General features: G+C 48.6%; 5 protein-coding genes across 5 annotated transcripts; 2 read left to right on the top strand and 3 right to left on the bottom strand.

Moving 5' to 3' along the window:
* Positions 1-1,869: 1,869 nt before the first annotated feature.
* ANOM_005630 (SDR family NAD(P)-dependent oxidoreductase) lies at positions 1,870-2,655 on the top strand (the record flags this gene model as incomplete). The annotated part of the gene is made up of 3 exons (XM_015550887.1): positions 1,870-1,925; positions 1,991-2,421; positions 2,480-2,655. 3 exons carry the CDS (start codon positions 1,870-1,872, stop codon positions 2,653-2,655), a joined length of 663 nt encoding a protein of 220 aa, XP_015407620.1.
* A 1,261-nt stretch (positions 2,656-3,916) lies between these two features.
* Positions 3,917-4,406, bottom strand: ANOM_005631 (uncharacterized protein; the record flags this gene model as incomplete). The annotated part of the gene is made up of 2 exons (XM_015550888.1): positions 3,917-4,146; positions 4,196-4,406. The coding sequence occupies 2 exons, from the start codon at positions 4,404-4,406 to the stop codon at positions 3,917-3,919; spliced, it is 441 nt and encodes a 146-aa protein (XP_015407619.1).
* Positions 4,407-4,791: 385 nt separating this feature from the next.
* On the bottom strand, positions 4,792-5,171 carry ANOM_005632 (uncharacterized protein; the record flags this gene model as incomplete). The annotated part of the gene is made up of 2 exons (XM_015550889.1): positions 4,792-5,108; positions 5,156-5,171. The coding sequence occupies 2 exons, from the start codon at positions 5,169-5,171 to the stop codon at positions 4,792-4,794; spliced, it is 333 nt and encodes a 110-aa protein (XP_015407618.1).
* A 3,797-nt stretch (positions 5,172-8,968) lies between these two features.
* On the top strand, positions 8,969-9,985 carry ANOM_005633 (uncharacterized protein; the record flags this gene model as incomplete). Its single annotated transcript, XM_015550890.1, has 1 exon — positions 8,969-9,985. One exon carries the CDS (start codon positions 8,969-8,971, stop codon positions 9,983-9,985), a length of 1,017 nt encoding a protein of 338 aa, XP_015407617.1.
* A 2,322-nt stretch (positions 9,986-12,307) lies between these two features.
* Positions 12,308-15,472, bottom strand: ANOM_005634 (MCM DNA helicase complex subunit MCM6; the record flags this gene model as incomplete). The annotated part of the gene is made up of 4 exons (XM_015550891.1): positions 12,308-12,532; positions 12,591-13,580; positions 13,699-13,777; positions 13,830-15,472. The coding sequence occupies 4 exons, from the start codon at positions 15,470-15,472 to the stop codon at positions 12,386-12,388; spliced, it is 2,859 nt and encodes a 952-aa protein (XP_015407624.1). The 3' UTR covers positions 12,308-12,385.
* Between the last annotated feature and the right edge of the window lie 672 nt (positions 15,473-16,144).

Below are 16,144 nucleotides of genomic sequence, written 5' to 3' on the forward strand. Positions count from 1 at the left end.
CATATGTTATCAGATCTCGCTCTAATATTCAGGCATATATATCTCTACTTCAGCAATATCTAATATTTTACTTTCATATAGTATCAAGTCATGGGTTCTAGCATGTGAGTGTAAATTACAATGGGTAAACGGCATACCATAGTGCACTAGCCTGCACTCCATGGTTAGGCTAGCGTCTTGGCAGTGGGCCCCAGAATTAAGAGAAGAGTATAAAATGGTGAAGCTGCTTTTGCACTTCGCTGTAATACATATAGGCTTCTTCACGGCCCATCCCGGCCCAGGCCCAACCCCGGCCCAAGCCCACGGTGGGTTGGGCTTTGGGCCCGAGTCTAGGACCTACGATAGGCCTTAGGCCTAGTATAGGGGCCCATTGGGGGCCCATCGTGGGTCTAAGGGTTGGGGTTGGGCCCGGTAGTCAGGGCCCAGGGCCTATATGGGTTGGGCCTTGGGCCTGGAGTTTGGGCCCATTCGTGGGCCCTGAAGAAGACTAATTACATTTATCTTTTTAAATTCAGTATTTCTATTCACAATTTCCTAAGAATAGTACTTTAATTTGTAATTTATATAAAAGAATATATAGAATATCTATTTCTTAAGCCCCTTCTATACAATATCTTATAGTTAGAGAGATATTGATACAGTATATTATTGGGCGGTGAATAGGCGGCGAATAGACTTAGTGAGGAGAGCCGTTGTTGCGGAGTGGCCGCCATAGGCCTCCGTAGACGTCCTTTGAATCGTATTACTAGTAGTAGTTGCTGCCGAGGGGAATACTGGGTTCACAAGGGTATCGGCCTTGTCGCGTGCTTCCTTCGCAAGCCCTTGGAACGCAGCCTTGGAGATTTTAGACATCGTTCGAAGTTTGTGAGACCAAACAGTAAACAAATAATCAACAAATCAATAGAAGGGTAGAAGATCAGAAGAAAACAAGCCTATATAGCTCATATGTTCATTATCTATAAAATATCAGCCTTGTCGCAGGTGCTCATGGCTGTTTGGCATAGGCCAATTCATCGTTTCGATACGCTTTTTTTATGGACCTCCATACTAATGCTGTTGCATGTTTTGGATTTTGTTCTTCTTTAACCGGGTTAACACACTACAATCTAGCCCTACACCATTTCAGTATATGGTGCTCTCATACTCGTCACTTGGTGGTGTTGCCTTTCCACGTTTTAATAGACCGGGCGCCCGGCGTCAACGAGAGGGATATCTCCATCACCGCCCAGGATTTCTGTTATATCACTGGCATTTGTTTCTAAGAACGTTGGTGGGGTTAGTCGTATTCTGTCCTTCGTCCTGCTCACAAGCATTGTAACGTTATTTTCACAAAAGATTACCGTGGAAGTGACTCAGATTGATCAGTAGCCGACGACAATTTCTATCATTCACCCGAGAAGTCTGATTGCGATAACATATACCAGGCTATCAGATACGAGCGATAAAAGGCTCAACGTGCTGTTGCATATTGAATCTTACTCCGGGGTATAAGGTCGACTACTAGCGGCATAACTAGTCTAGGAGGAGCTCGCGAAGATGCACTAAGTGGGTCTTGGGAGGAGCTCCGCCCATGGTGATGGACCCGATAGCGATTAGCTTACTACAATCGGATTGCGTCTGTTCCTATCATGAGACATGATCGATATGCGGAGTAAATCCGTTAGCTCGGTGAGGTATCAGCGATAGCAGCATTATCTTACGCGATATTGGCGCTCTCATTCAAAGGCCGCTCTCACCATGTGGAGGTCACCGCGAGTTGCAGCCGAGGTCAAAGTAGACATCCTAAAACTACACCATATCACACCTTTGCGTGAGAAAGAATAGACTTCCCCGTCCCATTGGCATCGTGCATTCCATATTCATAAGAGGATGACACTAAACGAGATACGCGGCCGCCTAGCCCTAGTCACGGGCGCATCAGGAGGGTACCCATACCATCCCACAGTTCACGATGAGATCTCCAGATGCTGACAAAAGTTCACTGCTTTAGAATCGGGGCAGCATGCTCTCACCAGCTAGCTGAACGTGGAGTTCACCTCGCTCTGACATACTCAACTAATCCAATATCGATAAACGAACTCGTCACAGAACTACAGTCCAAATACGCCGAGAACAAGCTGCGCATTTCAACCCACAAAGTCGATGTTGGATCCGCCGACCAAATCGAGAATCTATTCCAGGAGACCGACGCTCAACACGGCCAAAGACCCGACATCCTGATCTCAAACGTTGGCTACGGGAAACGAATAACTAATATATGGGACATCCCGCTCGAGGAATTCGATTACATGCTTAATATTAATCTTCGCGCTTCTTTTGTTCTCGTCAGGGGCGTGGTAGAGCATATGAAGGCGCAGCGATGGGGCCGGATCGTGTTCATGTCTTCGATTGCTGCTTGTGGGGGAGGAATCAATGGATGCCGTTAGTTGATCTTCTTATCCTTGTTCACATGCGATCATTTCTGATCTTCTTGTCTCAGACTACGCTGCGTCCAAGGGAGGGCTTACCGGCATGATGAAGAATCTCGCCACCCGTTTGGCGGAATACAACATCAGTGTCAATGATGTCGCGCCTGCTATGATAGGTGATACGGGAATGGTCCCCAGTGTTGCAGCAATCCAAGACACGGTGGCGACTATTCCTTTAGGCCGCTAGGTACGCCGGAGGAGACGGCCAATGTGGTCACAATGTTGGTGACTACCGGGTATATGACGGGCCAGAGTCTCCTGTTGTCTGGGGGGTTGAAATAAGCTCATGGATAGTTTGCCTTGCATATAATCAAAACACAGCTTATAATCGTCTTCAAGCTCTGAGGGTAGAGAGAAAAGAGTTAGCATTGCTGACCTTTTTCGGCAAATCCAAGACCCACATGGCCTGGAATTCCTTACCAGATTATACACCATCATCAGCCAACTCCAAATCTATCCGCTCTTGGATTCTTTTATTCCAGTTACGACATTTGCCAATATACTTCACCACTCTGGATGGCGTAGCAGCTTTTGCCAGGGTGACCCCGGTTTTGTAGTTCAACTAGACCAAGGGAAAGGATAAATGAAGACATTCATTCATGTACCTAGCTTAGTTCTTCGTGGTCAATCTCATTGGCTACTTAATAGCTACACCCACAGTAATTATAGCCAGCTCCACTCGTTCGCACTATCTGACTATTGAATATACGTACTCAATAGACCTGACTCTTGGACCTTAGGCTGATACCTACGGATTGTGTTTGCATCGTTTCGGACCTCAAGGCCACCCATCACCGATCACTAGTAAATTCTAGTCATAGTGGTAAGTCTCATCTAACCAGGATAGCTAACCAGTCACAGAGTCCTTAGACGAAGCCCAGGGCGTAACATTCCGCTCTTGCTTATTACCATAAATGACCTGCGTCACTTTGAACACCAGATTGGTATGCTGTATAAGGCACATATGAGCCAGCTTCTTGTAGCGGACGTTACTCGTCAAAAATACACCGAGAAGGCCGATCGAAAACCGAAAGTACCATTCGAAATAAACTGCACTATCAAGTATAAACAAGCTACGTTTCGACCTCGAGCTGCATAAACTAACCATGCCGAAATGATAGCAAGTCCCATAACCCAGTCTTCCTTACCAAGTTCTCTGCACTACTAATCGAGTGCTTGGTTCTGACACTGTTTCCCTTCATTAAAATAACGTTGCCCATAAACTAAAGGTAGAATTTGGTATTCTTGAATGTACCATTTGATAGTAGACCTCTCCTTTCCTAAGAAGCTCTAGATGACTGCCCTTCTCTAAAAATTGACCACCTTCACCTAAAATAAAGGCTATATCGGCATTCTGCACGGTTGCCAATCTATGTGCAACGGCAATCATAGTTCTGCCCTTGGCGGCACGTTCAAAGGCTGCCTGGACAACCTTCTCGTTCTCTGAGTCAAGAGGACCAGTAGCCTCGTCGAGGACCAGGGGGTTGCGAATCAGAGCTCGAGCGATAGCAATGTGCTACTTCTGTCCTGATGCCGCGGGATCCCACATCGGTGTTGTAGGTCTCGGGGAGAGACATAATGAAGTCATGAATCGACGCGCTACGACAGGCGGCGTGGAGTTGACTGTCAGTTCTTGTTCTGGGATCAATACCAAGGAGAACGTTATCTCGGATCGTGCCTGCGATAGTCAGTGCAAAAATTGTCACGCGAACAGAAGAAATGCTGACCCTGAAAGAGCGTAGGCTCTTGTGACGCGAGAGATAAGTGTTTGTGGTATGTATAGATGTTGACATTTGATATACCCTTCCCATTGAAGAGTATCTGGCCCTTCTCGGAGTCATTGAACCTTTCAAGCAAGGATATGAAGTCCTCACGCTTGAACCAATTCTCTATATCAATATTGATTCTTTTGGTAGTGTGATTATCTGCACTGGCCATGCCCTGTCACATCAGTCTCGTAAATCCAGAGCTTAGACACCTGATTATTCCCCTATCTCGGGCCTTCAGCATTGTCGGATGCAAGTGGTAATGTTAACTAGGATATAGTCAAAGTCCAATACGCGATCAGGTCATTTCTGTTAGGAAGCAGGGTTCCGTGTTAGCGTAGTGCGTATTTATGTAGAAGGCACATCTTGGTGGTTTAAGGAATCTTTCCATCTACATATGTGAAGGGGGTCCGACTGAACATGGAAGAATTACGCCAGGACAGATGCGAAAGCCAAATAGTATCTTCATAGAAAATGCTTCACATAACTGGGCTATTGACAATTAACGTTTCCCGGTGACCCTATCACACATGCCACAGCCAAAGTTACTAAGACACTCAGTATCTCTCACGTATCTCAATGGCGGTGTACCTGAACGTCAGCTCATGTCCAACGTCCGTAAAGCATCCCACGGTAAAGCCCTCCTTATCTACCGCCGGCTTTCCCTGGCCCAGGAAGTAAAGCCAAGACTGTTTGAATCCTGCGGCTGGGTTGTCCCCAAAGTCAGGGGTGAATTGAACATGCGGTGCCTTCTGGAACGGTTTCTTGAAGGTAAACCGCGTAGGTCTACCATCTTGGTACCGAGTGATCTTGGCAGTGCCTGCCTCAATCTCGCCGCTCCAATATTGGCCGCGGTCAGCGTCGAAAGTTTGTCCTGGATAATCTAAGTAGTTGTACCCCAGGGGGTAGAAGTACACTTACCGGTAGCTTCGGCCATTTTGATTCGTGGTCAACTGTGTGATAACGAAGTATACGTCGTGATCGGAGGGACTGGACCGGTATATGCAATCAGCTAGAGATATTCCTGAAAGTCTTCCGTAATTCCTTTACCTTGTTCAGAGGTCCAGTATGCTTAAGCCGGGCTGTGTAGATAAATCGAAGGATGGATAGAGAAGTTATTATGCCGACGAGCAGCACCTTTATATACCCAACATCACAGCTGTTGATGGCACATTTTCCGGTATACTCTGTGCTGAAGTTGGTCTAGACGCAGGAGTTGCTTGGACCAGGAAGGCGACTTCCAATAGAGAAGCTGAGGCGAGACCTGCATGAGAGATTGCGACAACTTTGCAGCAAGCCTCAATGCTGTTTCGCTGAGATATTGCAGGTTTGTCGCTTCTCGCCTGGAATCGACTTTTATCCAGCTATGTACATCTTCAGGTCGTCTCCGGTTGACGCAATAGGATGCACGCTGCGGTCGTGCGTAGAAATCTCCGCCTGTACACAATGCGCCATGCAGTGTTAGCTACCTGTCAGATGATTAAAATTATACAATATAGCAAGAACCAAGGTGGGTTATGTTTACTGGGATATCACAAGCTTGTACCCTGCTGGCAAGTTGGTTGAAGGCGTCATGGCCACGAAGCGTATGACTGGGTTAGTAGTCTAGAACCAAGGGCCTACCTCTACACTCTGTTGAGTCAAGAGCTAAAGACAGGTACGCAACAACAGGAGTAGAAGATTATTTTGCACATGGTTGCGGATTTAGCTTCCGAAGGCTGAAGAAAAAGAAGAAAACGGGCAACCTGCAGAATGCAGACAACAAAACTGACACGTATTCACAGCCACAAGGTGCGTACTACAACTAGTACTAGTAGTACTACTTCGTAGTCCAGGGTTGCCCTGAACGCCACCATTAGGAACAGTAGTCAGCATAGTATTTGGCTTGTTTGTTGAAAGTCTCTCGGTCACATGCACATTGGTGTTGTTGACCAAGCAGTATAATAGTACTAACTTCGTACACGACACAGATAGTTACCTGTCCTGATATTATATAATACCATATATGCATTATTGTACGAAGGAACCCGGTTTACACCTTCAGTATGCCTTGCTGTGTACATTGCTCCGCATAGTAGATTTTTCTACGGTATATTTCCGCGGACTGTCCTGGCTGTACTTACGCTAACAAGTCAGATAGTCAACTGAACATTTCACCAGAACTATCAGAAAAAGATTTAACCGCGGCAAGCCACTGATTGAACGACCGTACGACCGTATTCGCCCACGATAAACCCTGCTACGCATGCAACGTAATGGTCTAACTATGTAGGGCATTGCATTCACGACGGTGGCAAAAAGCCAAGGTCTCCGGTGCTCCGTACATGATTGCAGATGGAGGATATTGTCACTACGGTGCAGGACCAATGACTACTCTGTACAGATACTCTTCAGAAGCCGTATTTCCCCGACTACATCGGCGCACACACAGTGTCCGCTGCGTTATTGCTTGCAATTCATCTGGTTCTTCGTTGTAATTATGCGCCCAGAGTCCAGTTGCTGAGAACAGCACTGGTTTACCTAACCTTCATGGTTCGTATCCAGGATTTGCGTCTGTATGCAGCAGCGAGGGATCGGTGTTGCCAAGTGGACAATTGCTTACATGGCAGGTGACAGACAGAAGATGATGCGTTGTCACTGATCAACATGAATCCGAGCCACTAGCACAGTAAGACCACCATTGTCTGATGTATTCGTGTCGTAGACCGAGACTAGATTCTCGTCCATTTTCCGTGACCGATTCGTCGTAACGAACCAAGAACCTTGCGACTAGGAATCGCTCGTGCCATACGTGCGTCTAATACTGGTGAGGGAAGGCAGGTAGGATGGCATGCAAGCCATTGCCTTGGAATTTAGTGCCAACTTCAGGAGAGCGCTTGGCAACGGCGTGTTTTGGTTCCCGTCGGCCATGAACAGACATCTTTGCGATTATAACCAGGATATCGATTCCTTTGCCTTGCTCGTCGCCTTCATCCGTTGCCCCATGTGAAATGATTGCACGACGATCGCCAGGCGACCTTTTGAAAGCGGAGACGGAAACGTCGGGAACTTACGCCCAACATGGCATTCGTTGCCGTCGTTGTAAATAGCCGTTACGTCTAAGGGCTTACTTGGGTAAAGAAGCCGTTGAGAACATCCATGTCACTGTCTTTCAATTGGCTGCCTCGGGTTTCTTGCTCCAGACCTGCCACTTAGTAGAGTTACGTACGTACATACTTTAATTAATCACTTTTCTGAGTGCAACTGTGGTTAGTCTAACGGGCTTGCCGTTCAGTGTGGATCATAACATATGCTGATATAATATTATAGACATGTACCTGAATCAGTGGTGATATTCTTTGTTTCATGGCGGGAGAAGAACCTTAACAGGAGACTCTGGTGTGAGAGATCACTCCCCTTTCCCCCCCCCCCCCCTTTTTTTTCTTGGGGATTTTTTTAATTTCCCCGTGGCATTTCTAGTGACACCCGTTTTCTAGAACACAAAAGGCTTTCCGATCTTCCAGGACCTTTCCAAAGCATCTCGAAGTCAGTCCCTGTCGCACGGAGGTAACCAGGGATCGAATTTTGTACGACGACTTTGGTCAACCCCTTCCAGCCCGGGAGGACCGATCCCGACGCCATCTGCATGTCTTTCTCAAGAACTGTCTAGATGCATAAGTAAGATGTCCACGAGGGGTTCTTCACCGCTCCTTTCGAGGATCCGGATCGCATTGCAAGGGTGTGAGGATGACTGTTCAGGAAATCGAACGATGTTTAAAGAATGATAATAATGGACCAACGACCAGGGTAAAGGGTGTGGATGCCTGAAGTTCTGGTCCCGCCGGTCAGGCCTCGACTATTGGACGGTAACGAAGCGGGAGCGACCGTCGTGCCCTGGGTAGGTTTGGTACGGTACGGTCAGACCCCCATCCCCGATCACTTACCGAGGGTGGAGACTGCCAACCGACCCACGACTGAATCAGGGTTATTCTGCAGTCCATGGTCAAATCACTAGCAGGATAGTGGGTGTGAACGGTCAGCGACGAGGGGATCAAAGACAGGTACGATAGGTACGATAGGTCCATCAATATATTCACATTCCAGACGGGATCGATATTGCTTGCTGCTGCAGCAATTCGCATGGCTGGACCCACGCTCGGGCTTCACTCAGTCATTTCGGGGACGTCGCCTGTTTCTTTTGGAGGCCGATAGGTACGGTAATGTGGACGTATCATGATACCGTGTGTACACCTCGTACCTTAGTCCGTCGTATTATCCGCTACGACGACTGGGTCTCCACTTTGGCTCCCTCTGAAGTCTCGCTCGTCCCGTCCGGTCGCATTTCTTTCCTTTCCCTTCGATTCCTTCTTTTCTTTATGTTCTTTTAGCTAGTCTCTCTCTCAACCCCATTCGAAATTCTACCACTTCTCTCTCGATTCCCCCTCCTTCAATTTGCTCCCAACCAGTGACTCCGTTTAGTCTCCCTGGCTCATAGATCCGCTTCAACATTCCATGGAACTGTAGTTACGACCCAAAGCGGGTGACAAATGCCGCTACGGCTGCCGGGATTCTCTACTTCTATACCCCAGATCCTCCACATCTTAGGACGACTGACGACTTGAACGACGGCACGATTTTTCTTCTTCAACCCCCGGTTTTACCTGCCATATTCTTCCCCGTTGGGACATCTTCGACACCATCAATCGACCGCATATTTTACCCTTGTCAGACGCACCCTGAGCGAACAATTCCCCCATGCCCGGCGGTGCAATGGACGCCTTGGGGGCCTTCTCCCACCTCACCGATAATTTACCCACATGGATTACCCGGATCTCTGATCTGGCCACCCACACCGCCGCCAAACATGCCGAATATGCCGAGGCGTACAAGAAACTCGCCGTCACACCGGGGAGACCGCGTCGACGCAAGAATAGCTCCGTGTGCTCCATCCGGACCGACGACCTGCGGAATGCCGTCACACAATCGCCGCCCCCCATAGATACACCGACCCAGGAAGACTCCGACACCCCCCAGCCCGCCCCCCAGGACCCGTCGACCCCGACCCCGAACCCTCGAAAGCGTGGCACGGACGAAGCCCCCTCCGTGGCCTCTGAGGAGAACCCTTTTGTCAGCACCCGATACAACCTAGTGATCCATTACGACGGGGAGACGCAGAAGTCGCTGGAGGAAATGGTGCGGGTTATCGGGACGGCCAGAAACAACATTCGGAGGGGAAAGATGTCCCAGATGGGCGCCATGCGTAGTAGTGCTCTTAACAAACCCTCCCGCATGAACAGCCCGCCGCTTCCTTCTTCCGCGGATGGTTCTGATGATCAGTTGCTGTCCCAGATCCGCAGCACCCGGAATCGGGGACCTCCGCCGCAGGCCCGGGTGATGGCGAAGAACTCCCCCTTTGAGATGGCAGATCGACAGTTGGAGTTGGCTCATAGTTTGTGTGAGACGGCGGCTTACCAGTTCCTCCGGGTGGGCGACTGCTCGGAAGAACTACAGGGGGTGCTGGATAAATTCAAGGCACTGCTCGAACTGGCCACGGGTGAAGTGCGACGTCTCACGGAGGAACAGGAAAAGGAACGTGCCGCGAAGGAGAACGAGGCGCCACACGTGGAATCTATACAGTTGACAGTTGGCCCCGCGGGCAACAAGGTGCCGACATCAGATATCGGAGCGATCGAGGTGGACGACGGGACGGAATCCGAAGAATCGATTGACTTATCTACGTTCCGAGCCCGACGAATGATGATGAGGGCTTAGACACTACATACCGTGTTGCGATGCAACACGCAGCGGCGGCATAATCGTCTCCGCGGATACTACGCCGAAGAGCGTGCCTTGGAGCGGCATCTTTAATTCGAGTTGTTTTAGCGATGATACCTAACCCCTCCCTTCATTGAGGTTTTGAGATTCACTCTCTACTTTTTTTTCCTTGTCTTGTTTAGTCTCTCCTTGGTCTCCCTGAGCGATTGATAATTTCTACCATCCACATTCATTCGTTCACGACGAACATGTTTAGCATATCGGATTGGAGAGCGCGGCGTTCGCATTGGCATTTGACCTCATTTGTTTTTCTTTCTACTTGACAAGTATATTGTTGATCTGATCTGCACAGTCCAAAAATCAGAAGTACATACATAGCATAACATATGGAATTCATGCATCGACTAGTATTACACGATCTGCCTGTGGACAAAAGTTCCAAAAGTACACTGACCATACCATACATACCATACACGCAGGATGAAGGGAAGCCGTCTGTTGGACGTGATAGGCTCGTCTGCCACCCCCTTTCGTCGACCGGCGTTCGGGGGGAAGCTCGGCTGCGTGTTTATCCTCGTCAGGGATGGCTGGCGCGCGGGCATGTTCGATTTCTGCCAGTTTGCCAGTTTTCTACAATAAATACACTACAACTACTTACACTTCCTCCTCCATAGCACTGCAAGTATAGTTAGTATACACATCCATCTACAAAATCAAATCAACAATCCCAACGAAGAATCTATAATATAAACAAGTAGTACTCCCATTCATTCTTTTGTCCAGACAAACCAACAAACCGAAGCACGCCACCTTGCCTACTATTAGATTGCAGATATCCTAGCAGAATCAAAATCCAACACTACAAAGAGTCCATAGAATAGATCCCAAACCCAAACCCAGTGCACATCAACGAGTCATATCCCCGACCCCCTTCTTCCCCCGAAACAGAAGCCACAGAAACTAATGCAAGGCAAAAAGTACTGACTTCCTAAACAGGGAATTTCCTGCGTCAATGCGCAATCCTACGGGATCGATTAGTGACTGGTTTGCTCGTGGCGAATGAGTCGCTTACGCTGAGAGAGGTGCAGGTCTTACTGTGTCTGGGATAGTGGATAGATAGTGTTTCTGCTGAGGTTTTACGGTTTACGGTTTACCTCTGTTTACGGGGGTATTGAATTGTCGGGGAATACGGGGGAGGGGGGGGTGATGTGGACTCCGGTGTACTCCGTATGCCGTACTCTCTGGAGATTAGTTTATGCACGACTAATGTTGATATTCCTATTGTCTAATGAAATATCAATTTTGATTATAAGAATCCAGAAAATAAATACAAAAAAGAAAAAGAAAAAGAAAAAAAGAGCAAAGAGAGGACGTTATGAATCTCAGTACAAGTGCAGCCCAGTCAATCCTTAACAAATAGAGTAATAGCCTGAGGTCCTAGCACAGGCATAACCACAACAACAAACAACACTCCCCTACCAACGTTATTCGCCCACAGACCTCCCCCATGAGTCGTAATGTAGTTGTCCCCTAATTCGGTTAGCCATCTCTTAGTCCCTCATGCCAGATCAGTGAAACTACCGAAACAGCACGAGCTTGATGGCAGTTGAACCCCCGCGCGCCAACCTAAAAGGCTAATATTACATCCCTCCCCCCACCATGGATCGAAATAGAGGATTATGCGTATGGTTTAGATTTGGGCCCCGCGGGTTACCGCTGAAGGGATGTCCGTGTTTGATTCTCACGTGTGTGTGTTCGTGTTCGTGGGGGGATTATGTCACTGTGTTAGTGCTGTTTGGGGTATGTAGAGTAGATTTTGTGGTTTTGGTCCTCTCGCCCTACATATATATACTATCTAGGATGGGAGTGTTAGATATTAAAAGTATACGTTTGGAGCAGGTGCTGTGGTTGAGTGGGAAGAATATAAGCTAAGTATGCAGGAATATATATCTTAGTAGTACCTATTGTTCTGTAACTCTTGGCTTTCTGCTTTTCTATTCGCGCTTTGCCGTACTCTTTGTGCAGCAGTATGATGCACAAAGTTGATTACTAGTTGCCCCCCTCTAAACTGTCTTTTCAGGAATACGGCACGTGTCCGATGGCAGCCCAGGGCGAGCAGATTTGTTGCAAGCTCAATGGAATCAAAAACACTTTCCCAGTGCGGCTGGTTCAGCATAGATGATACGAAAATAAGATGGGCATGTCGCCCATATAGTAAGCGTATTAGGATACAAAAGATTACAAAAATAATGGCAGATGGCAGGGTTCGTTTGCGCTGAAAAGTGACGCCGAACTATTAATCTAATCCGAGATATCCACATCTAACCCAAATAACAATGCACAAGCACACCTCATAACTCGTAATCAGTATTACTCCGTCTTATATGCTTATAATCATCACCGTTTGCTCTTAGGATCCGGGAGGACAATGTCATCCACCGCACAGTTGGGATGCAAAACGTAAACGGTGCGGTGGGAGATCTCTTGGTCTCCATCAGCTGCATCAACCAGGCCTTCTCCCCGAATGGGCATGAGGATGTTGTCCTGAGATAAACGGTTAGTCAGGCAAATCAACCAGGCAGGGCTGTATAGAGGAACCAACCTTGACCATTCTCTTCAAAACCTTCACAGCCAAACTGCGCTCTCGTTGCAGATCTTCCTCGTTCTCCAGCTCAGATTCAATTTGCTCCAAGTACCAGACAATGAGATCCTCCTCCTCTACACCCTCACCAGAGGTAGACTCATCCTCGTTGACTCGGCGGACAACGAGGTTCAGAATCTTCATATATTTATCGAACGTGATCTTAGTCCTTGGGCGCGATGGCGCTGGCTGCTCTTCCACATCGTCACGCATAGGGCTGTCGCCTTCTCGGTCACGTTCGCCGTCGCCCATTTCGTGATCCTCATCACGTGCCGCCGCGTTGACAAGTTCTTCATCGTCATCGACTTCGACATCATCCTTTTCAACCGTGACAATACTCTGCCGGAGAAGATCATACGCTTCTTGCACGAACCTCGGTACGATCTCCTCGACACAGTTAGCCTTGGCAACAGCTTCGGAAAGACGAACCAAAGACTCCAACTGGCGCACGGTGATGCGGTACGAAGACCTGCCATTGCCGCCTTGGGAGTCATTAGAACGGAGCTCCTTGTATTTCTCAACCAACAAAGCCTTGGCCTCATCAGTGAAGACTGGCCTGAATGTCCGGGCGAATCGAATATAGCGCTGTAACTGTTCGGTACTCAACTCCGGCTGAACGGCTTCGTCGCGGTTCATGTGTACGTTGACGATATGGTCGGCCAAGTTGCGATCGACAGTTTCATTGGGCTCATCTCGGATTACGAAGAACAAATCGAATCTACTCATAATGGGAGCACTGAAGTTGAGATTGGCTCGCAGGGTGGCCTTGGGGTTGTATCGTCCACCAATAGGATTAGCTGCGGCGAGGATAGATGCACGTGCGTTGAGAGTCGTATGGATTCCTGCCTTCGCGATCGAGATCGTCTGCTGTTCCATAGCTTCGTGGATAGCAACTTGATCACTGATGTCCATCTTATCGAATTCGTCAATAGCACAGATACCACCACCATTCTATGTATCAAACAATCGTCAGCTGTGTTTAGAGAAAGTGAAGGACTGAGGGAAACGCCTACCGCAAGCATCAGGCACCGGCCTCAATGGTGAATTCACCGGTCTCGGCATCCTTCACAACCGAAGCAGTCAGACCAGCGGCTGACGAGGCTTTTCCACTTGTGTAGACTGCGCGAGGATGCAAAGAGCAAATGTATCTAGAATTACAGTCAGCTGCCCGTTCCTATACAATAAACCCTGAACACCTACTTTAAGAATTGACTTTTGCTTGTTGAAGGATCGCCAACTATGCATACGTTGATATCACCACGGAGCTGCATGTTCTCCTGTGCTGTATGTTTGCTGACTCCGCCAATTAGTTGCAGAAGCAAGCCCTTTTTGATCTGACGGTGGCCATAAATCATGGGAGCGATGGAGTCCACGAGCCGAGAATAGATATAATCCGAATGAACGAGTCCTTTTAGGTCCTCCACTTCGTATGGTGTTAAGGTGTGAAGAAACGCCTCCTGGGCTTTGTCCTCGTTGTCTTCAGGCTCAGTGAGTTGGTTGAGGGAAGCGAGAATGTTATGAGACTGCCCATTCAAGTGCTGATTGGTTTGCTGACCAGGAGTAGTGGTGTCTGGGGTGACCATGCAAGCGAGGAAGGCGAGACGGTAGGTCAAGTCCCTCGCACCGAGAGCCTTCAGACCAGTGAGTCCCCCACCACCAACATCTCCGCTGCGGAATGCAGAGTCATCACGGACAGCCTCAGGTCGCACGCCGGGCAGTCCTAGTTGGCTGACGTCGGGAACAACAATCAAAGTGCCAGTGAAGATACACCGCTCGCCAGCCTTGGCACGATCGACCATCTCACCACGAAGTATGACATCCATAGTACGGGGCATGCTGCCAGTGGGGATCTCATGTGATGATTCCTGTAGTTTCACCTTCTGCCAATCAACAAAAGTGCTCTTCCCAATGTCTAGACGCCAACCAGAGCGGTTTCCGCAAGACTGGTTCGGGCATTCCGAAGGCTCTGTATACTTGAAAGTCTGTTCAACATCGGGGCACACCGTTTTGCAGTTCTCACAGATAAAAGTACCTAGAGACAACTCCGGACGAATCTCAGACGTCCGTGTGACAGTGCCAGAGATGGAGAGCAATTTTCCGATCTGTGAGGTTCGGAGTTGGCGCAAACGTGAGACAAGAGGCAAGTTATAGAAAGCGAGAGAGAACAATTTGTCTGTCTGCTGGTGACGTGTCCTCTCCTGGACGTATTCTCCCATCTCATGTTTGTCGGAGATGCCAACGCTCGAATTGCCTCCCATCATCGACGTGCTGGCATCTGAGTTCATCTTGTCAACTTTGCGATGGTGCGTATAAAAGTCGGGCTCATATTTCGCAATGAGATTGTGCAGTCCCTTGGTGAGGAACGGATGGAATCGGTAGAATTGGTTGACAATGGCGTCTGCTAGGATGGGGTTATCCAGTGATGTCAGGTGGGTGAAATCCACATATAGTGTAGACAGCGAATGCTTGTTCATGCCATGGATCTGAGCAATGTAGTATTTGTCGCTGAGGATTTCGGAAGACGGAGGCGGCGCAGACCATGTAGGTTCCTCCCGGTAAGTCTCAAGCAATTCCTCAAAGGCCTGCTGTACTTTTTCGCCTGCCACATCGACCAAGGGAGGAGGAGCCTTTACATATGGGTTTCGGCGGCGGGTCACGGTCGACGAATTCGACTCAACGACTTGATCGTCAGGGAAAGCGTGCATATCACTCATAGGGCCATTACTTTCCGAGGGCGGATGTGGCCTAGAGCTGGGAAGTTGATCTGAGTGCAGACGATGGTCGCGAGAGCCGACGTTCGAGTCCAGCTCGGATTGAAGAACGGCGTCGAAAAGGGACGACATGGTGAAGGGCAGCCAGAGCAAGGCCGCTATACAGTCGGGTCGAAAGAGCTAATTGAACGTACCCCTTCTTGCGTGACAGGATGAAGGTTCCTTGATCAATTGGGTAAATTATGGGTGTGAGTGACAGGATGGGGGGGTATATTCAAGTTGCCCTGGCAGTGTGTGTGGATCAAAGGAGCAATAATAACTTTCTTTTTGCAGAAACGCGTTGGAAACGCGAACGCGTCGGAGAAATGTTATTGCAGTCCTACGTGTAAAGTGGTTTTTCAGAATGCTTATCTCATCCATTTCCCAAACAGGACCGTCCATGACTCAATATCCTCAGACTAGCCAATTCAGGAGAAAGGTCTTCATGCCTGTTGGTGAAGAAGGAAGCGGATCCTTGCCAAGCCAGACGCCGACAGCGGCTAGGTCCAGGACTTCTTAAAGTCTTTCCTTTCCCCTACCAATGGGAAACCACGAAGGTGCTTATTTGGGAGGGCCCAAGCTTCTTTTGGCCAATGAAAGATGATTCTGGGCATCTAACTTTCGGGCTGCGCCAACGAGACCTTTTGCTCAGTACCGACCCCACTGCTTCTCATCCCTAATAAGAACCGTGCCGGGGTCATTCTACGCCGGGCGTTGATAAGCATGACTATGGCTGATTCCTTCGGCGCATCTTGATCGTCGATC

The sequence above is a fragment of the Aspergillus nomiae genome (assembly GCF_001204775.2).
Source record: "Aspergillus nomiae NRRL 13137 chromosome Unknown contig00106, whole genome shotgun sequence".
NCBI classification, from domain to species: Eukaryota; Fungi; Ascomycota; class Eurotiomycetes; order Eurotiales; family Aspergillaceae; genus Aspergillus; species Aspergillus nomiae.